Source organism: Dicentrarchus labrax, unplaced genomic scaffold (assembly GCF_905237075.1).
Source record: "Dicentrarchus labrax unplaced genomic scaffold, dlabrax2021, whole genome shotgun sequence".
Taxonomy (NCBI): Eukaryota; Metazoa; Chordata; class Actinopteri; family Moronidae; genus Dicentrarchus; species Dicentrarchus labrax.
Window position 1 is genome coordinate 9,727,687 of NW_026136707.1, and position 22,080 is coordinate 9,749,766.

The 22,080-nt window shown below is 42.4% G+C and overlaps 1 protein-coding gene across 9 annotated transcripts; it reads left to right on the forward strand.

Moving 5' to 3' along the window:
* The first annotated feature begins 1,921 nt into the window (after window positions 1-1,921).
* On the forward strand, window positions 1,922-21,939 carry chd4b (chromodomain helicase DNA binding protein 4b). Of its 9 annotated transcripts, none has more exons than XM_051405974.1 (41): window positions 1,922-2,233; window positions 2,511-2,798; window positions 3,403-3,527; window positions 4,234-4,488; window positions 4,593-4,708; window positions 4,812-4,911; window positions 5,043-5,247; window positions 5,355-5,476; window positions 5,616-5,739; window positions 5,924-6,096; window positions 6,679-6,924; window positions 7,195-7,398; window positions 7,525-7,736; window positions 8,138-8,269; window positions 8,361-8,460; window positions 8,685-8,876; window positions 9,896-10,096; window positions 10,357-10,494; window positions 10,589-10,710; window positions 10,814-10,987; window positions 11,191-11,332; window positions 11,438-11,687; window positions 11,800-11,924; window positions 12,017-12,109; window positions 12,204-12,345; window positions 12,466-12,507; window positions 12,597-12,766; window positions 12,960-13,149; window positions 14,280-14,366; window positions 15,659-15,750; window positions 15,891-16,024; window positions 16,546-16,690; window positions 16,782-16,938; window positions 17,748-17,833; window positions 17,952-18,207; window positions 18,292-18,348; window positions 18,568-18,738; window positions 18,832-18,940; window positions 19,582-19,714; window positions 19,835-20,030; window positions 20,671-21,939. In XM_051405974.1, the coding sequence occupies exons 2-41, from the start codon at window positions 2,735-2,737 to the stop codon at window positions 20,871-20,873; spliced, it is 5,985 nt and encodes a 1,994-aa protein (XP_051261934.1). In that variant the 5' UTR covers window positions 1,922-2,233; window positions 2,511-2,734; the 3' UTR covers window positions 20,874-21,939. The 9 variants fall into 9 exon arrangements, with proteins under 9 accessions (XP_051261934.1, XP_051261933.1, XP_051261936.1 ...); XM_051405973.1 differs by having other exon boundaries at window positions 1,922-2,212; XM_051405976.1 differs by having other exon boundaries at window positions 1,922-2,212; window positions 17,751-17,833.
* The last annotated feature ends 141 nt before the right edge of the window (window positions 21,940-22,080 follow it).

Below are 22,080 nucleotides of genomic sequence, written 5' to 3' on the forward strand. Positions count from 1 at the left end.
GTTTTTCTTTTGTGCAGTGTAATTGTCTCCTGTAGTTGACACTTTCAGTCGCGGTCATATTCATACTGTAAAGATCTAATGTGCAGCAGCTCCAGTCTCATTTACTGTCCTCCCAACAGGACTTTAAAGGTGGTAATGTGTGAACTTTAGAGAAACTTTTAACGATGTTATCGATGTTTTCATGAATTAATTTGACACGTTTTCTTTCGTAAAGTATCTGTTTCTTTTTTATGAGTCAGTTCATTAAATGGCACTTTTTTTTTTGCCACAATACATAAAAAAAAAACTGCTTTAATACTGGTTTGATGTGTCTTATGTGAGCAGCAGCTCCAGTGTTATTCACTGCATTACAGACTGAACTTGAAGGCATCATTTTGCAGCCCACAACAGGAGGCCTGTTTCAGGGTCGTAAAGCATCCTCACTGGACATAACTAAATGTGATTCAGTGTAATAAAGACGTTCAGTTCAGGAGGAGGTAACCACCGTGAATCATTAGACTCACGTGAGGCTTTCAGGAGCTTCTTCCTAAAGCTCTTATTTTAGACTTGTTGCACATTCAAGTGTTTTTTTTTTATTACTTTAAACTGGTGGTGTTCACAAAACAAAACACCCAGCTGAGTCAAAAATTATCATTTTTCAAGGCAGCTTTTATTTTTAAAGATTTTAGAAAGTAAGCAGCTCAAAGCTACAATGTGCTGCAGCACCAGGACCAGGACCAAGGACCAGGACCAAGGACCAAAGACCAGGACCAAGGACCAAGGACCAGGACCAAGGACCAAGGACCAAGGACCAAGGACCAAGGACCAGGACCAAGGACCAAGGACCAAGGACCAAAGACCAGGAACAAGGACCAAGGACCAAGGACCAAGGACCAAGGACCAAGGACCAAGGACCAGGAACAAGGACCAGGACCAGGAACAGGACCAAAGGCCAGGAGCAGGACCAGGACCAGGACCAAAGACCAGGACCAGGACCAAAGACCAGGACCAGGACCAGGACCAATGACTACCAAGCAGAGGAGCTGGAGCAGGCATATAATGGATGTTTCAGTTAATTTATTTGACACATTTGTACAATGTAATTGCCACCTACAGTTGACGGGCTCTACGGCTCAGATCCTTGAGTGTCACGTTTTGGCAGCTCTCATACGGCTGAGAAACTTTCATAGGTCAGTGAGACAGATGTGGCGCTACTGCTGCAACCACGCCGCCGTGACAGAAGGCCTCAGCTTACTTCAGGGATGCCGAGCGTGGCCGTAGGCGTCATCAGAGTATCTGACACACATTCAGTTCTGTTACACCACGAGGCCTTCAGCAGCCCTGCTGGACCCACACACACACACACACACACACACACACACACACACACACACACAGGTAGGCTACATGCTCTGTGTGTGTGTGTGTGTGTGTGTGCACCATGCAGGAACAAAGGTGAAGGCTCCTTGACTTCTTGACATACTCATGCTCACTCCCAGGTGGCTGCTCAGTGAGTATTATGGTCTGTCACCAGTGGACTAGAGCTCCCTTGGAGACCGTGTGACTGGTATTTTTTTTTTTTTTTACATTTATTTATTTTTTTATTCCCTTTTCTTGTCTTTTTAGGAGTTGTATATTATGGGATGTATGCGGTGGCTACTGCTGGGAGTATTATGGTCTGTGCGCAGGGGGGGGGTGTCACCATGACAACGGGGTTGCTAAGGGGGCTGGGACTACTAGTGGAAAGGGGAAGGAGGAGTGTGCATGCAACGAGCCTAGAGCATGCATGTCTAGTGGTAGTGTACGTGCGTGCGCCGGAGCTCGCGCGCGCGGTGGAGGGAGGAGGGGGGGGGCAGGCTGAGTATTATGGTCTGTCCGTTGCGAGGTAACTATGCAGAGTCCTGTGTGAGTGTGGGAGGGGGGGGGGGATTATTATGGGATGTCTGCCCCCTTTGTGTGTTTGTGAGGATGTTAGCTAAGCTCTGCCTGTAAGGTTGGGGGAGAGAGAAGAGAGGGGGGACGGAGCAACGTGTTGTGGGTCAATGACGGCTCGTTTTTTTTTTAATTTCGCCGATCAGCGGTTCCAGCCCGGTTTAATGAATGAACACTAAATGACAAACAACCGCCGCACAAACAGCTCCTGACTTGTGTTAAATCTCGCACCGAGAGAGAGAGAGAGAGAGAGAGAGAGGGGAGAGAGGGGAGAGAGCACACACCTCGACCCGGGACTACAGTAAGTTTCTAACGTGTGAAGGTAGGGTGTCAATGCTTTAAACTTTTCCTCATTTATTGTTGTTTAAACTCGACAGTGTGAATTTGCCGCTCACGCTTGAAATAATGATGGATGCCACACAGTTAACTTCAGTGTCACTGCTGTGTAAAAACAACGAGATAACGTCCAAAGCGAAGATAATCTAGTTATCCAACTTGTTAGAGGACGCAGGTGGTCAATTAGAGGCTGTTTTAACGGACATAGCTACCAACCAAATGCTATTTATTATTATTTATTACATTTTTTTCCTCTCTTACAGCTAAAAAAAACCCCACCACCACCACCGCCGCCTCCCCTCCCTTCCCGGACACCCCCGGTCCGCTCTCTCTCCCAGCAGTCCCACGTCATTTTTCTCTCCCTCCCTCCCTCCCTCGCCGACCGAGGAGCAAGGTTTAAGAGAGAGAGGGGGGGATTAAATCGAGGCGGCGAGAAGAAGAAGAAAAAAATATTACAAAAAAAAAAAAAACACGCCAACGGTTAAAAATGTCGGGCAGCGAGGATGAGAGGGAAGACTTTGGAGCCGTGGACGAGCACTCACTTCTTCACGGTAAGCTCGCCTATATATATGTGTGTGTGTTTTTATAACCCTCCTCTCTAAAGAAGGTCCATCTCTCTCTCTCTCTCTCCTCTCTCTCTCTCTCTCTCTCTCTCTCTCTCTCTCTCGTCACTTGAGCTCGCCGATGCTAACGTTAGCTCAAGCTAGCCCAGGAGTAGCAGCGAGCTCGGCCCCGTCCGTCCGTCACTCGCTGCTAACTCTTAAAGCAGAAGTGTTTCTATAGTTACATCTTCGGCAACCTCCTTTTTTTAAATTATTTTAAACACCCCACACACACACACACACACACACACACTTGCACATGTCATCTCGATTTCGGGCGTGAACTGTCAAAGTTACAACAGACAAGTTTCAACCTGTGCTGTTGTGGCATTCACGGTGTTATTCATGTGTGTGTGTGTGTGTGTGTGTGTACGTGCACGCACCAACATTTGCCAAGTCGTGCCTGCCAGTGCGCGGTCTTTTCTCTCTCTCTGTCTCTCTCTCTCTCTCTCTGTCTCCCTCTCCGGGCCTGCAGCATTAAGTGCCTCCTGTTCGCCGTGTGCACTTGTGTGTCTTTCTTTCTCTCTCGCTAATTAAAGCATGGCACCCGCAGGTGAGGACGAGCCGGAGGATGCTGTGTCCGACGTGGACGAGGTACCCAAGTCCAAGAAGAAAAAGAAAGCCAAGAAGAGCAGCCGAGAGAGCAGGAGCAGCAAGAGGCAGAGACCCATCAGAGAGGTTAATTTGTTTTTTCTGGCCAAACTTTGAATGCTTAGAATTAAATTAGTAAAATGTCAGGGAACACCATGTATTCATGAGATTTTTTAACGTCAGATTTTGATAATTTCTTCCTAATTGTCAGCTCTTATTGCCTAATAACACAATAACAAGGGACCCCTGTGAGTTACTGAGCTCAGTTTAGGACCCACAGATCAACAGGACATTCACAAATCACCCTAAATTATATTCAAGAAGCTTGTTTTTTTAAGCCAGTCCCATCAAAAACCCAAAGATATTCAGATTATAATGATATAATATGATTTAGTCGAGCAACAGAAAATGTATTGTGAACTAATTTGATCATTTAATATTTTTTAAATGTCAAATTCCCCTGAATTCAGCTCCTTAAATGTAATTTATTTCTTGTTTTCATAGTCTGCAGTTATAAACAATGATTATAAACATGAATTGATTATTATTATTATTATTATTATTATTATTATCACTATTATCACTAATTTCCTGTCAACCATTCGATCTAGGGACTGATAAGTGGTGAACCGTGCACCAATGTAGCTCCATGGAAGACTTCTCCATACCAATAGGGTGGCATTTTTATCAGTAGAAATCAACTAAAAAGGATGACACTTTCATTTGTAGTTTATATGTTATAACCACCAGTGTCTTCCTGTAATTTGCAAAGTGGCTCTATGTCTTCTTGCAGGAGTTGCCTGTCAGCTCCCCAGAGCACCTGATCGGAGTAGAAGCAGCAGAGAGGGATGCAGATGAGGGAGGTGTGCGGTCAGAGAGTGAAGGAAGTGATTATGCCCCCGGGAAGAAAAAGAAGAAACGCTCCAGCTCAGCCAAAGATAAGAAGAAAGGAGGTGCGGCAGCAGAGAAGGGAGGCTCATCCGGCTCGAAGAGCAAACGCAAAGAACCAGAACCAGAAGATGATGAGGATGATGACGATGATTGCCAGGTAAAGATTTGTTCAGACTGCAGGCTGCAGAGTGGATGGTAAATTCCTTATGGCTAATATGACAACCTAACCTCCCACTGGGTGTTTTTTCCTTCCTGCCTCAGCCTAAAAGCTCCACCCAGCTGCTGGAGGCCTGGGGCATGAAAGACATTGACCACGTCTTTACTCAGGAAGACTACAGCTCCCTCACTAACTACAAGGCCTTTAGCCAGTTCGTTAGGTGAGGAAACCCCTTTTATATTAACAGTATATATTATTGTTTTATTTAGGAAATATATATGTATGAAAATATAAATAATCATGTTTCTTGTAAATGTCCATAGGCCTTTAATTGCAGCTAAGAACCCCAAAATTGCAGTGTCCAAGATGATGACTTTAATGATGGCTAAATGGAGAGAATTCAGCACCAACAACCCTCTGAAGGTATTGCAATTACGAACAAGGTTGGATGTCTGACTTATAATGAATGAGACTTGTCATATATAACTGCTGTCGTCTTGTGAGTTTGATGGTCGAGAGCAGAGTTTCTTACTCTCTGCTGTGTCCCCTTGTAGGGTTGCGCCACTGCCAATGCAGCCCTGGCAGCTGCCAATGTGGCTGCAGCTGTGGAGAACATGGTGGTGGCAGGGACAGACGGAGGGGCAGAGTCCGGTACTGCCACTTCACCCACACCTGCTCCTGCTGCTGCTCCGACACCTGCTGCACCGCCGGCAGCCCCGGCACCTCCCCTCCGCAAGGCCAAAACCAAAGAGGGCAAAGGTACAGTTGGATAAATGTAGAACTATAAAATAAAGTGTTTATTATATGAAAATCTACTATTTTAATATTTATCTAACTGCTTAAATTGTAAATCTCTGTCTTCTCAGGTCCCAATGCTCGCAAGAAGTCGAAGCCCGCGCCTAAGCCCCCGCCAAAACCTAAACCTAAGAAGGTTGCTCCACTCAAGATCAAACTGGGAGGCCTCAACAGCAAAAGGAAGCGCTCCTCTGTAAGATGCTTTTTCTGCCGCCCTATTTTTCTCTTTAGTTTTGAGAATGAAACAATCCTTAAATCAGAATATTATTAATATACTATAATGTAACTGGGTATGTCTTTCGTTCTCAATGTCCTCACTGTTTCTCTGTCAGAGTGATGAAGATGAACCCGAAGTTGACAGTGACATTGACGACGGGGGTTTCTCTGTGTCAGATGGCTCCAACCGCAGCAGCCGCCCCAAGAAGAAACCCAAGAGTGCGAAGAAAAAGAAGAAAGGTTGGCATGGGAGTATTACTGAAATAAAGTCTGTTCTGTTAGCAGTGCATCAGTGCTGGATAAAGATTTAAGAACAGACAACAGCTTAATGCAGGAGGTTTTGTTTTGTCGAATAAGATCAAAGTCAAGGCCAAAATAGAGGCCACTTCCCGGTCACTGAATCTCATTTTCTCTCTGCTATCAGTGGAGACGGAGGACGGCGATGGCTACGAGACAGACCACCAGGACTACTGTGAGGTGTGCCAGCAGGGAGGAGAGATAATTTTGTGTGACACCTGTCCCCGAGCCTATCACATGGTCTGTCTGGACCCTGACATGGAGAAAGCACCTGAGGGCAAGTGGAGCTGCCCACACTGTGTGAGTATCGTTAGCTCACCTCTCAGTGCTGTGCAGAGAAGGCCATTATGTTGTTTGTTATAGAAGATTGGGCCTGATTCCTGGAGTATGAAACAGCTGGGCAGAAATTACACCTGTCTGTAAAATACTGTTGAAGTGTATTACTGGAAAGTTGCACTGACGGGAGTTTGATTGTTGGGAAATGGACTTAACAAATAGCAAATCTTTATGTTCTCTTTGTCCTCTGCTGCCCCCCCCAACCCTTTTGCTCATGTTCTGATCTATCTTCTCCTGTTCCCCACCGCACGCCCCCCCCCCCATCCCCCATTTCCTCTTCTTGTCCCTCCCTTCCTCCACTATTGCTCCACACGCAAACATGCACACGCACGCAATGCACCCCCACCCACCCCCCCACCACACTCCTGGCGCTCTTGAAAATCACCCCACACCCCTCCCTTTTTTCCTTTCATTCCGTTCCGCATACCTTCCCTGCCTGTCTGCCCCCCTCCTCCCCCTCACACACACACACACACACAACACACACACACACACACACACACACACACACACACCACCTCCCTGTGTCTGTAATTCTGCCACCAGGAGAAGGAGGGGATCCAGTGGGAGGCCAGGGATGAGCTCTCTGAGGCCGAAGGGGAGGATGAGGAAGACAGGAGGGATGAAGGAGTGGAGGAAGAAGACGACCACCACATTGAGTTCTGCCGTGTGTGCAAGGATGGAGGGGAGCTGCTTTGCTGTGACACCTGCCCCTCCTCCTACCACATCCACTGCCTCAACCCTCCTCTCCCTGAAATCCCCAATGGAGAATGGATCTGCCCCCGCTGCAAGGTGAGCGCTGTGCACTGGTGCATAAGAGTCTGCGCGTGCATGTGCTCACGTGGGCGTGTGTTGGGATGAAGATGCCATCTTGTGCATTATTTTAGATAAATCATTCTTTTGGTTTTTAATTTGCTGATTTCTCCTGTCCTAAAAAAAATCACTATATAATTTTTAAAAACAGATTTTCTTATCAGTGGAAAATTACTTCTTCTAACTGACAAGAATATGCTATGATATGCCTATGCTAAATTATTCCTCTCCTCTCCCACTTCCTGACAGTGTCCACCGATGAAGGGCAAAGTCCAGAAGGTTTTAACATGGCGATGGGGGGAGCCGCCAGCTCCCACGCCTGTCCCTCGGCCTGCTGATCTCTCTCCTGATGCCCCTGATCCCCCGCCGCTGGCGGGCCGCAGGGAGAGGGAGTTTTTTGTGAAATGGTGCAATTTGTCCTACTGGCACTGCTCCTGGGTGCTGGAGCTACAGGTACCACACACTTTCTGAAACTGTATCCACCTGTAGTTGTTAATGTGGATTTTTCTGTGCACTTTCCTCACAAGACACACACAAACCTAATGGTCCTTTCTCTCCCTCCTTGCTGCTCGTTCTCAGTTGGAGCTGAACTGCCAGGTGATGTTCCGTAACTACCAGAGGAAGACTGACATGGACGAACCGCCGCCTGTGGATTTTGGAGGTGAAGGTGATGATGATAAAAGCACCAAGAGGAAGAACAAAGATCCTCTCTTTGTCCATATGGAGGAGGAGTTTTACCGCTATGGAGTCAAGATGGAGTGGCTGATGATCCACCGCATCCTCAACCACAGGTGGGACACATCAAATCTCATAAATACGCAGTTCACCTTTAAAGATAAGCATACAGTAAATATAATTTGTTCTGAGGGTGTGAAAGAATCAGACTGAATTAGTATTTTAGTCTTAAAATTGCCCTTTTAAAAGTGATTAGTAATTATATTCTTTGTGGTTGTGAAGTGCATTGCTGTAGGGCAGCAACTGCAGGGTCATGACTTAAAATAACTCTTACAAATGAGAAACTGAAATAGTGAGAGTTACACTACAAAAGACATAGAATTGCAATGTAATTTAACGCCATAGGAAAGATTGTAATATCTGTAATATATCTGTCACAGTTGTACACACCTGGAGAGTAAACACAGTAATGGTGCTTTATCATAACTCCATCTTCCTTGTATGTCTTGTATGTCAGTGTCGATAAAAAGAACAATGTACATTACTTGATCAAATGGAGAGATCTGCCCTATGACCAGTCAACCTGGGAGAGTGAAGAAATGGACATCCCAGAGTTTGACACCTACAAACAGACATACTGGAATCACAGGTATGCAGAGATTTACAAAATTCTAATATTTCCCCTCTCATGTTATGAGAGTTGAAAGTATGTTTCATCTCACAAACTCATTTTGTTTAAGGGAGCTGATGGTGGGTGAGGAGGGCAGGCCTGGTAAGAAGCTAAAGAAAGCAGTCAAAGTCAAGAAGGCAGAGCGACCACCTGCTAATCCAGTTGTAGATGTAAGTATTTTAAAACTTTGAACCTAAAAAAGCTTATTTTCAAACACAGCCTTAGTTACTGGGAAACTCATGCTGCCAAATATCTTCTTTTTTTATGAACAGACTAATGGATTATTAATGATAAAATGAAGCATTGCTGTCAAGTATATTCCCTTGGCAGAATAAAAGTAGCCTAAATCATGACAGATGCAGAATTTATATTCTTCTCGGTTCCTTCCTTCCAGCCCACCATCAAGTTTGATCGGCAGCCTGACTACCTGGACAGCACAGGAGGCACTCTGCATCCCTACCAGCTGGAGGGGTTGAACTGGCTGAGGTTTTCTTGGGCTCAGGCCACAGACACGATTCTGGCTGATGAGATGGGTTTAGGCAAGACTGTGCAGACGGCTGTCTTCCTCTACTCATTGTACAAGGAGGTAAGAACAGTGAATTTAATTGCAGTAATTTTAAGCAGTTTTATTTGTCATTGGAGTCTTGAGGAAGTGTTATGTTATATCAGCTTCCTTTAAACCTACTTATGTTAATTGTTGTTAAATATAAAATGAAATAAAATGCTGCAGGTTCCTGATGCTATTTTGTCCAGTCTGCCCTCCCCTGTCAATCAGTGTTAGTGGGTGGGGTTTCAGACATGTGACACACAGCAACTCTGTCCATCAAAGGGGATGAGTTCTAAGTAAGGAGCTCTATCCTAAAGGCAGGGCAAGACAAATATAGTTATTTATTAGGGATGTAACAACTCATGATTTGATCCAATAATTATTATTATTATTATTATTAGTCTTTATTAAACAAGCACCGAGCACAAAAACATTAATCTCATAATGACAAGAGATTATTTATGCCAGATTTAGCTTTTAGCTAATTTCCATTTGCAGTCCTTGGGCACTGAAACCATTCATGTACATGCAACACTATTACATGGTCTCTATCACATTAACCATTATACAAACAAATCTACAGGCACACATCAACATATAAATATCAGCACATTCATCCAGTATTAAATTACTTTAAAATTACAATTCATTACAATTGTATACAAACTCACAATGTGATTTTCTTACGATTTATTTTTAACAAAATTTGATTGAAGAAAAAGATTCCTTTATTGCTCAGACTTCACATATTTTACATAATCGTCACATATTTGTAGCGCAGTTAACTGTCTCGAGTTATATCTTCTCTATTTTTTACATACCTTGTAGTTTATCAAATTATCTACGACTTTGGCTCAGTAGGTAGAGCGGGTTGTTTGCTGATCACAGAGTTGGCAGTTTGAGTGCTGAAGTGTCTTTGGGAAAGACGCTGAATCCGATTTTCTCCTCATGCACAGGCCAGCCCCTGTACAGCTCTTTGAGTAAAAGCGCTTTATAAATGCAACTATATAAATAACATCTTGACATGTTAATGCTGACTTTGTCTTTCACTATTACAGGGTCACTCCAAAGGTCCCTTCCTAGTTAGTGCTCCCCTGTCCACCATCATTAATTGGGAGAGAGAGTTTGAGATGTGGGCCCCTGACATGTACGTGGTGACCTACATAGGGGATAAAGACAGCAGGGCTGTCATCAGAGAGAACGAGTTTTCCTTTGAAGGAAATGCAATCCGCGGCGGGAAAAAAGCATCTAAGATGAAGGTAAGGAAAAAGTAGAGAAAAGAACAGGAGGGATGATACCACATGAGGGTATTTAAGATCTTTGATAAAAAATTAATTGCTACTCTGGTTGTAATTTACATTACAAAAATGTTAATGATGCCAAATTATATAAAGGTTCAACAGTAGTTTGTGGCCCTATATAACGACTGGAAACAATTGCTTGGAGCCCTAATTATTGTGTTTCTACTTCTTTGCCTGGCAGCTTAACTAATCTCCCTGTCTCTCTTTGTGCTTTACAGAAAGACTCACCAGTCAAGTTCCACGTCCTGCTGACATCGTATGAGTTGATTACCATTGACCAGGCTGTGCTGGGGTCCATTGAATGGGCCTGTCTGGTTGTGGACGAGGCTCACAGGCTCAAAAACAACCAGTCCAAGGTAATAACATAAAGAACTTTCGTAAAGTGTTTGTTTATTCTGTGTTTAAAATCTAACTCTGATTTCTTTTGCCTTTCTCCTTGCCTGTTACTAGTTTTTCCGAGTGTTGAACAACTACCCGCTGCAACACAAGCTGCTGCTTACTGGCACTCCTCTTCAGAACAACCTGGAGGAGCTCTTCCACTTGCTGAACTTCCTGACCCCAGAGAGATTCAAGTCAGTAGCTGGGGCCACATATGTGGCTGTATTGCGTATACAACAACGACACCCACACTGACTCTATTTCTATCTATATTTATGTACATATTCTTTTTTTCAGCAACCTAGAAGGGTTTCTGGAGGAGTTTGCAGACATTGCCAAAGAGGACCAGATCAAGAAGCTCCATGACATGCTGGGACCACACATGCTCAGGAGGCTGAAGGCTGATGTATTCAAACACATGCCTTCAAAGACCGAGCTCATTGTTAGAGTGGAGCTGAGCCCCATGCAGAAGTAAGTTAAGAGACAAGATGTGTAGCAGTATATTTTAACAGTTGATTAAGTATAAAAACCTATAAAAATTAAAGTGGTCCGGATAGTGGAGGGTATACAGTCTGAATTCTGAACACCTGTATAATATATTTTCATTTGTCTGACCTCTGAATTTCTTTTTCTCTTAATTTTTTTTTTTACATTCTTTCTTTGTTATAACCCAGGAAATACTACAAGTTCATCCTAACACGTAACTTTGAGGCCCTGAACACTCGTGGAGGAGGAAACCAAGTCTCTCTGCTTAATGTGGTGATGGACCTGAAAAAGTGCTGCAATCACCCCTACCTCTTTCCTGCAGCTGCCACAGTATGTGTTCACATTGTTACTTCTCGGGGTGCATGTTAGCACTAAACTATGTATATGTATTAAAACATGCAGTCAGTTTATTCAGATTTATTCTCTGAACTACAGGAGGCACCAAAACTACCTAATGGCATGTATGAGGGCAATGCTCTGACCAAGTCTTCAGGAAAACTGATGCTGCTTCAGAAGATGATGAGGAAGCTGAAGGAGGGAGGCCACAGGGTTCTGGTCTTCTCCCAGATGACCAAAATGCTGGACCTGCTGGAGGACTTCCTGGAGAACGAGGGATACAAATATGAGAGAATTGATGGAGGAGTCACTGGAAACTTGAGACAGGAAGCCATCGACCGCTTTAATGGTGAGCCATTTGCATACACTGTTTGTATTGCCTCAAAACAGCTGATATGGTGTGTTGTGAGTGTTCTAACTTTCTGTCTCTCTATGTTTCTATTTTTGTTGTTCACCCACAGCTCCCGGTGCTCCCCAGTTTGCTTTCCTCCTCTCGACCAGAGCTGGTGGTTTGGGCATTAATCTCGCCTCTGCTGACACAGTCATTATCTACGACTCTGACTGGAACCCCCACAATGACATCCAGGTATATAAACCATACACCTCACGTCCACGTCAGTATGTGGTTATTTGGATGACAGATGATTATGTTGTGTCTTTCATGTGTGTGTTTTGTAGGCATTCAGCAGAGCTCACCGTATTGGCCAGAACAGGAAAGTGATGATTTACCGCTTTGTTACCAAAGCCTCTGTGGAAGAGAGGATCACACAGGTCCGTGGAAAGAAATTACACATGGACTATGTCAGGATTCTGTGATTTCCTGCTTCACCGTTTTGTTTGTCCTCCACCTACTTTCCTCTACCAGGTGGCAAAGAAGAAGATGATGCTCACCCATCTGGTGGTGCGACCCGGTCTCGGCTCCAAGACAGGCTCCATGTCAAAGCAGGAGCTTGATGACATCCTCAAGTTTGGAACTGAAGAGTTGTTCAAGGATGAAATCGGAGAAGGTGAGACGACTTAAATCCACTGCCGGATGCATAATTTTTTACTTGTATGTTCATCTGCATTTGACAGTTCTCAAACATAAAATTTTTAACACTGCACATTGTTATGCTTTTGTTTTGGAGGAGGTTTAAGGAGACTGAGGTGGAAAGATCTCTCCACCACTGGTATGCCTGATGTCGGGTCTCTCAGATGTTACAGGTAGTAAATGTAGTTTGTGCTTCCTTCCTTTTTATTTGACATATTCTGCTTTCAGGGGACAGCAAGGAGGATGACAGCAGTGTGATTCACTACGATGACCACGCAATTGACCGTTTGCTAGACAGGAACCAGGATGCCACAGATGACACTGAGCTGCAGAGCATGAACGAATACCTTAGCTCCTTTAAAGTGGCCCAGTATGTGGTCAAAGATGAAGACGATGAGGTACGAATGTGTAACTTTATATAAGTTAATTAAGATAGGGAGTATCTGTAGTAGTCTTTGGTGCAGCTTCAGACATAGACTGAGCTTTGACCTACATCTAACATTACTCTTCAAAATTATAGTTTAATAATTATTATTAAGTTATTAGTTATTAATATGAATGAATGAATCCTTTGGTTTGTCTTTGTTTGAGGAGGAGGAGGTGGAACGGGAGGTGATCAAGCAAGAGGAAAGTGTTGATCCTGATTACTGGGAGAAGCTGCTCCGTCACCACTACGAGCAGCAACAAGAGGATCTCGCCCGAAATCTGGGCAAAGGCAAAAGAACTCGAAAGCCAGTCAACTACAATGACGGCTCCCAGGAGGACCGAGGTATAAGACAGGGTACAGAACAACATATAATGCAACCTCTTCTCGTGTGTGCGTGCTGTGCAGTGCTGTTGGTGGACTTGTGTTTTGTGTGATGTTGGTGTAACATTGTAGGAGAGCCAGTGAGTTCAAGGCATGAAGTTTTATTTATGTTTTGAATTTGGGTATAGAAAGGGCTGTTTGGCTGTTTTATCCAGCTGAATTTATAATCCTGCTTTATGAGATGCATGCACAAAATATAACCAGAATAAGACTGAAATTGTGGGTTGAGGTCCTATTTGACATGTAATCGAGAAAATAACCCCAAGGAGGTATTTATAATTTAGTAAAACTGTTGGCTTAGTCTGTTTGATAGTTGCCATCCAGAACAACAGGGAGCAGTAGCAGATTTCACAAGATAGAAAGAAAGTCACCACTAGTCGGGTAAAGAGATTTGATGATTCACTTGCAAGTATTAAGCTTTAAATGTGTGTTTGATTGACAACAAAAAACATAATGACATACAAGCTGACAGAAAGGGACTCTTTTTTTTTTTTTTTTGCCTAAAACAACCAGCAGTTGCATTTGCAATAAATGAAGCCTTTCGGCTTTTAACAAGACTAGATTTAAACTTATTTGTGCAAAGGGAATGCAGGATTACAAGGACAGCAGCAGCAGACTGTTAAAAGAAATTTGCAAGCAAAATTATTAATGGGAACTGAAAATAAATAAACAGCTCTTTATTTGAAAGTCAAAAAGATTAAATCATAAACTAAAGAAAGAAACTGTGTTATGTAAATTATGTTGAATGTTGTGACTTGAATTTGTTCACATGCTGTGGTTTATTTGTAAGCAGTGAACTCACACAAACTATAACTTGCTGTGGTTCAAACCAAATGTGATAAACAAGTTTAATTGAACTAATATAAGTAAAGAATTGGGTCTGCTTTACTAATCTAGAGTTATGATAAAACAATTCTCTTGTTGATTTGGGAATATTTAGTAAAAATGTGGTTCTGATGTGTTGGCTCCCCCTGCTGGCTAAAAGCTGGGTTGACATTTAATGGGACTGCAGCTCCACGAGGAGTTTGAATTTACTTTGTCATCTATCAATAAGATTGTGTCCAGGCAGTGAAGACACATTTCTCTGTCTGTGGTCCCTTTAGACTGGCAGGAGGATCAGTCCGATAACCAGTCAGACTACTCGGTGGCCTCGGAGGAGGGCGACGAGGACTTCGATGAGCGGAGTGAAGGTAAGGCTTGCTGTTTATAATAAAGACTGTGAATCTTAACATTTTATATGAAGATATACACATTGCATTTAAGTTGTTTGAAGTTAGTCACTAAGATGTATTTGAGTGTAAGGTCAGACACTACAGGTAAATACGGTAAATATGTCTAACTAATAGGTATCACCATAAAACTTTCACAGTTGATGACTTACATTAAGACTATCTTTTGTATTATATATAAGTTTTATGCTTAATCCTAATTTTTGGTGAATTTAGGAGAAATCTATAGACACAAATAGACAATCTGTAGTAAAATAAACATCTAAATGTATTGTATTTTGGGTGTTTTCCTCCCTCTAAATCTTCTAAATTATTCCCAAAATCTCACAATTGACCAGTTCATCATCAAAAAAATAAAATAAAACCTGTGGTGTCTTGACTTAAGATTTTGTTCCCAGCAATGCTTGAGACATGGTGGTAGAACTTCTTGTTAATAAGGAATCTCTACCGTTTGAGCACAGTTCCTTCATCCACTAACATTCTTCAAACCACCTCTGCAGATGCTTATTCAGATTCAGACGACAGCTATGATATTCTCATTGACAACCTCAACAACAACTCACGAAAAGGCATTTGTTCCTGCATTTTCTGCATTGAGCGAGCAGAAAGAAAAGGGAAGAACAGAGAAGGTTAAAAGCAAAGACCCAGGGAAAGACAATTTAAATCAGTGGTTTCTCAGCTATCTGAATTTTCAACTGCACTTTAAAGACATTGTTTGTGTTCATATTATGTGTTAAGTTGTTTTGAATTGCACTTAAAACGGTTTGTTTAAAGATTGTTGCAGAACATAATGTTCTCTTATGTTTATACAGTTTCTATAAGTTGATATAAATCTAATTATTTCTGCAATTCATTTATAAGGACAAAACAGTGTACATGTTTTGTATTGATTGTATTTTTGTTTTATTTAATTATGGCTCTGTTACTTCAGTTTCATTAAATGAAGTATACAACAATGCTGCTTTCAGTTGTAAATGTTCTGAAAGATTTATGCTTCAAGAAGAAGCATTTAATATAGAAGTGCGAAGAGATTGTGAGGAGGGAGAGCTTCAGCAGGATCAGAGTGTGCCATGATGAGCCGTAAGTGGAACGTCTTCACAGAGCAGCTTTAGGACGTTAAGAACACACATGACGATACATCAATATTAATTTTGATTTTTGTTTTTTTTACTTTTATGGCTTCAGTAAAATGTTACTGCCTGGAATCATGCACTGAATCTCAGATAGGCTAACCGTGTTCATTTTGTTTTTAGCTAATGCCCGCAGACCAAACCGTAAAGGGCTGAGGAACGATCGGGACAAACCTCTGCCTCCGCTGTTGGCAAGAGTGGGCGGGAACATCGAGGTGAGCTCCTACAGATGAAGAATTAGTCAGCACAAGAAGCGAAACAAGGATAAACGCCTTGAAAGTGGCTTCTTTACTTCTGTTATTTCTTTTAAGCATTCAGTTTGCAAACATCTTGCCCTTTTTTTTTATTCTGTCAGGTTTTGGGCTTCAATGCACGACAGAGGAAGGCTTTCCTGAATGCAGTGATGCGTTATGGGATGCCTCCACAGGATGCTTTCACCAACCAATGGCTGGTTAGGGACCTCCGAGGAAAGTCTGAGAAAGAATTTAAGTGAGTCTCTTTGACATTTTTCCGCTTGCTTGGATACTGAGCCGCAATGCTTTTTTGGTATTATTTTATAAAATGTGTCTGTAGCACAGAGTATCAAAAACTGTTCGCATCAAATGTCAGATCAGATCATCTTTTCTCCTCAATGTTTGATCAAAGAGTTCCTGATTTAAACCAAAATTTTGCCTTTAATTTAATGTAGACTAAGTGATTGTGTGGTTTCTCAAGTTTAAACAATATGAATTATATAATGTGTAGCATGGAAAAAAGCATTGTACTGCCAATATTATAAAAAAATGTCACACTATATCAATCCCCAAGTAGCGTCACAGGTTACTTGTCGGGGCCGTTAGCTCTAGAAGCCTCAACCTTTTAGCGGTCATCAATCTATTTATCATTTAGTTTGATTTGCTGTGTATTTGCTTTGTGCCTTTCTGTGTACCGTGTGACCGACTCACTGAGATTTTTTAACATTTTCCAAATGTATTTACGGTGATATCCTTCATCCTCACACGTGTTTGCAGGGCCTATGTGTCTCTGTTCATGCGTCACCTTTGTGAGCCGGGAGCTGATGGAGCTGAGACCTTTGCAGATGGTGTTCCACGCGAGGGTCTGTCGAGGCAACACGTGCTTACCCGTATTGGTGTGATGTCACTTATAAGGAAAAAGGTATGGCTTACCAGTTAGAAAGGAAACTGTAAGAAATATGTTGAGTTAATACGAGTATTTAATCACTGAGTTATTGGCTGTTGATGTACAGGTGCAGGAGTTTGAGCATGTGAACGGTCAGTGGTCGATGCCCTGGATGGCCGAGCTGGAGGAGAACAAGAGGGCTGCAGCTTTGGCTGCAGGTGAAGACCCAAAGACTCCTTCGACTGGGACCCCTGCAGACACACAGCCAAACACTCCTGTCCCTGGTACACACACACACACACACACACACACACACACACACACACACACACACACACACTTACGTCATACTTAGTACTGGATTATTAAAACAAAATGTAAAATTGCATGTGATTTCTTACAAAGCAGTCAGGTAAATCAGGTTCATGATGAACATACTTTAGTTAGACTCTAAAAGACGGAATTCTTTTGCAATGAGACCCATCACAGACACATATATAGGTCTATAGATATATATATATATATATCTTTATATATCTATCTATATACATCTATCTATCTATATATATCTATAGATAGATATTTATAGATAGATATACATATATCTATCTATATATATCTATAGATATGTATATATCTATATATATCTATATCTATAGATAGATATATATATGTATGTTGTGATGGTGTTTTATGGCGATCCTGTGACAAATGACATGCATTTCCTTTTTGTCTTAGCCCTAACCTCAGTACGAACCTCAGTACCACTACCAATTTGACCTCAACTTTTACCTTAACTGAAACCTAATACTAACTCTAACCTAATGCTTAATTCATAATCCCTACCCTGAACTAACCCTGAACTTTGAGAGAATTTAACGTTTCTCCGTTCGGGCCCAAATACAAGTATTTATTGACTACCAGCTTATTCCCTGATCAGAAAAACAACAAGTTATAACTTTCCATGAGACACCCTTTTTTGGTTTCTTCATCCATTCAGATTAAAACATTTATTATTTTTAGTGACCCCTATATTAGGATATAATACTCTCTTTGCATACATGTTGTTGATACACACGTTCTGTTTTGTCAGAAGATTTGTCTAAATCAGAGGACAAGGAAGACATGAAGAAGGAAGGTGAAGATGGCAAAGGTACCAAGAAGGCAGATGATCCAGAGGTAAATTCTGCTTTTATATCCATCCCATGTTTGTTTTCAATACATTCTAATAAGTTTTGAGCATCACCATTATACTTGTGTATATTTTCTAATTTCAAACTGTCTACCCCTCCTGTAGATTATTGAAATCCCAGATGAGTCTGAGAAATCCCCTGTCCTTGAAAAGAAAGAGGGAGAGGTAGACTCTGCTGCAGGAAAGGAGGAGAAAGAGAAGGAGACAGGAAATGGAGATGAAGGCAAGGAGAAGGAGGCAGAAGATGCAAGCAAGGATAAAGCAGAGAAGGACAAGTCCTCAGAGATGGAGGACACTCCTGCTGAGGTCAAGGGAGAAGGTTCGGACGGCAAGACGGATTCAGAGGAGGACAAGTCTAAAGGTGAGGCAGGTGTTAAAACTGTTTTCTGTTTGTGTCTCATTTGTTTTATTTTTTGTCAATCTAACAGTGCTTCTCTTGTTTCAGCCGAGGAGGGAAAAGATGAGAAGATGGACACCAGTTCACCAGCAGAGGAGAAGAAAGGTGCCTACATGTGAACACGTTGGAATTAAAATAGATTTCAGTTGGACACTAAAATGTAAAATGTAAAAAATCGAAAAAGACATCCTCCTAAATTCATATGGTAGAGCCAAAATGTCTAAACATAAATATACTTCACAAAATTTCACCCATTTGCCCCATAATGAGAGGGTTTCTTTAGTATTAAACATCGTCGCTGGTGTTTCTGTTGTTTCCTCACAGAGCAAAAAGAGGAGAAGGACGGTGTGAAAACAGACGAGTCTGGCAAGCTGCAGAATGGGGAGAACACCAAAGAAGGAGCAACAGCTGCGCCGGTGGTTAACGTCAGCGAAGAGAAGAAAAAAGCCACCAAGCAGAGGTTCATGTTCAACATTGCTGACGGAGGATTCACAGGTGGACACACACACACACTTTTCCCCCCTCTCTCTTTCTCTTCTCTTTTTCTCTTTAGTTTCTATCTTTTGACCTTTCTGCCCTCTTTTTCAGAGCTTCACTCTCTGTGGCAGAACGAAGAGAGGGCAGCCACCGTCACCAAGAAGACCTTTGAGATTTGGCACCGTCGCCATGACTACTGGCTGCTGGCTGGAATCATACAGTATCCTTTAAAATGGACACACAGACCCTGTTAAATGCTCGTGTGTGATTGCTGTCTTCCTCTCACATTAAAGCTGAAATGATTAGTTGACTAATCAATTATTCTGTTGTCAGAATATTCAAAATCTGGTTCTTAAATATGAATATTTGCTATTTTTTTAGGCCACTGTAATACAAAGTTGAAGTGTTTGTGTGGATTAAGAATTATTTATTTTGATCAGTTCAAAGGACCATTCGAGGATTCAAAGGAAGTTTCAGGGCAGGTTGTGCAGTGAGTGACCTTTAAAAAAAAAAAAAAAAAAAAAGAGAAGATAGTTAAAGTGTGTAACATTTAAGAGGAGCCTGGAACGTCTACAGTAGACCAGAGCGGACAAACCAAACACTGGTTCTAGATAAGACTTTTTTCATGAGTTTAGTGGCCGCCGTAGTTTCTCCCACACGCTTGGCAGGCTGAGCTACACTCAAATGGTTGCAATCTGCAACTTCACTAGCTAGATGAATCTTACACACTGGTCCTTTAAATTAAATGTTTACATTAGTAAGTTATCTATACACAATGTTCATTATTTATTGTCCTTCAAACATGCACAACACAACACAAGACAATAATGTTGTTACACTTGACCTCAGCGTCTCTCTCAGACACGGCTACGCTCGTTGGCAGGATGTGCAGAACGATGTGAGGTTTGCCATCCTCAATGAGCCTTTCAAAGGGGAGATGAGCAGAGGAAACTTCCTGGAGATCAAGAACAAGTTTCTTGCCCGCAGGTTCAAGGTGAATTGAGCATGCTCACTGTTACCACATGTTTCCCCGATGTGTGTGTGTGTGTGTTTATGTCTGTCTGTGTTTCTGTCATGTCTCACTGCTGAACATGTTGTTTTGTTTCCTGTACAGTTATTGGAGCAGGCGTTGGTGATTGAGGAGCAGTTGCGCAGGGCGGCTTACCTGAACATGACAGAGGACCCGGCCCACCCCTCCATGGCCCTCAACACTCGCTTCAGTGAGGTGGAGTGTCTCGCCGAGTCCCACCAGCACCTCAGCAAGGAGTCCATGTCTGGAAACAAGCCTGCCAATGCAGTTCTGCATAAAGGTAAATCAAATGGAAGATTAAAAGAGATAAGTATAGTGAGGGTTCTCATGGACATGGAAAATATAGTAATTCTTCATGTTCATCAAGTCATCTTACAATAATGTTCCTTTAGAATGAACTATAACAGTTTGTTGTGTCTGAGGCAACAGTTTTCATACCTGTAACAAGCATCTGAATATGAAGAGCTTGTGTGTGTGAGAGAGGATGTAGTGTTGGCCGTTACTGTGGTAGTAACAGGAATAGGGAGAAGGAAGCTAACATTAGTATTTAAATCACTAAAAAGTACTTCCCTAAGTATAGCTGCTAACGTAACCAGCAACAAACATCAGGTGCAACACTGTGGTTAATACAGCAGCTTCTATATTCGGACAAGCCAAGCTTTTCATTACCTCTTCAGGAAATAACACTTCAACCACCCAGTAGTCCATCTTTGAGGTTGTAGAGATGATGAAGGGTGTGACTAACAGTTATTTTAATACAGATTAATGTTCTTATTATTTTCTCAATTAGTCGATTGATCATTAAACTATAAAATGTCAGAAAATAGTGCGAAAATGCTCTTCATATTATCTCTAAGGTGATGTCTTAAAACGTTTAGTTTTGGTGATGCTCAGAGCTCATTTACGTGTTGTATTGCCAGTTCTCAAACAGCTTGAGGAACTGCTGAGCGACATGAAGGCTGACGTCACACGTCTCCCTGCAACCATCGCCAGGATACCCCCTGTCGCCGTGCGGCTGCAAATGTCTGAGAGGAACATCCTCAGCCGACTGGCCAGCCGGGGCCCCGAGGTCACTGCTCAGAACCAATCACAGACCTCACAGCAGATGCAGGTGCCGCGCTGACGAACCACCTTGCACGTTTCCCACTCACAGACTGAGGCCAGTCGCTCTCACCTCACCGCCATGTAGCAGACGTCCTCCCTCTCAGCCCCCATGTACAGCACAGTCAGGTTAGTCCTCCTTGTTCTGCACCCATAGCCCATCTCCGGACTCGGAAGAGCATCAGCTGTGCTGCTGGACTTTGATTTGGAAAGACTGGAACTGTAGATGTAGGATGGGAGTGAATGGAAGAGTCACTTCTTTCTGTGGCAGACTAGAGACAAGTCTTTCTCCTCCACTGGGATTCAGATTTAACTCCTATAACCTAAGCACTGTCGAACTGCGGGAAGCTCCACTGACCTGTCCTGCTCTGTCTTCACAGCAGGGTCAAACGTGTGTGTGTGTAACTATATGTAACATGAAAGCTGAAGAAGCTAGACAGGAGAAGAAGCAGCATGTTTGGAGTATACTGGTGCTTTGTAGTAATTTTTTGGATTATTAAAGAATTCAAGGGGTTTTATTGTGTTCATTTTCACCTTTAGAAAATTGTGAAACTTTTTTTTAAAAGTTAATCAACTCTAATGTCCTCACCTGTATGTGTGTGTGTATAGAGAGAGAGTGTGTGTTTTCTGTATGTACTGTATGTATAAAATAGGGCGTATTAATGTGCAACTCTACTGCAGAATGCCCCTGACACTGAGAGACTGTTACTGTCACTTTTCTATCAGTCAGTCACCTCTTTTACCTCTTCCTGCGTCCTTACCGTCCATCCCAAACCTCCACCTCTCTTGTCAGGTGACCCGATCCAGGATCAGCTTCCTGTGCTAACACCCCAACCAGCACCTCAACATTCCTAACTGCACCACAGATTTGCTCCCTGGATACTCTACTGCGGATAGGCAGTAGCGCCACAGCTTTTAGGTACATGGGATGGTTTTGAGAACGATGACAACCCTTAAATTAATTTAATTTCTTACTGTCTATTGTTATGTTGTTTTACATTATATTGAATATTATTATTATGGTTACCACCTTGTTGTTTTTATCATTGCTGTTTGTTTTTATGGACTACAATAAAAAGTCAACAGTTTTTCAAGGTTTTTTTTTTAATACACATATTTTTAGCATCATGGCTCTGGGGATAGCAATGTCACTCAGGCGGTCAACCACTTTGGGCCAGAATGAAATTTATCAACAATAATCTGACTGATTGTGATGAAATTTGGTTCAA

Bases quoted from the DNA above. Each gene is read 5' to 3' on its own strand.
- chd4b (XM_051405974.1), top strand. From the start codon at position 2,735: ATGTCGGGCAGCGAGGATGAGAGGGAAGACTTTGGAGCCGTGGACGAG. The intron at 4,489-4,592 runs GTAAAGATTTGT...TTCCTGCCTCAG, and splicing joins ATGATGACGATGATTGCCAG to CCTAAAAGCTCCACCCAGCT. The intron at 14,367-15,658 runs GTAAGGCTTGCT...TTTTGTTTTTAG, and splicing joins CTTCGATGAGCGGAGTGAAG to CTAATGCCCGCAGACCAAAC.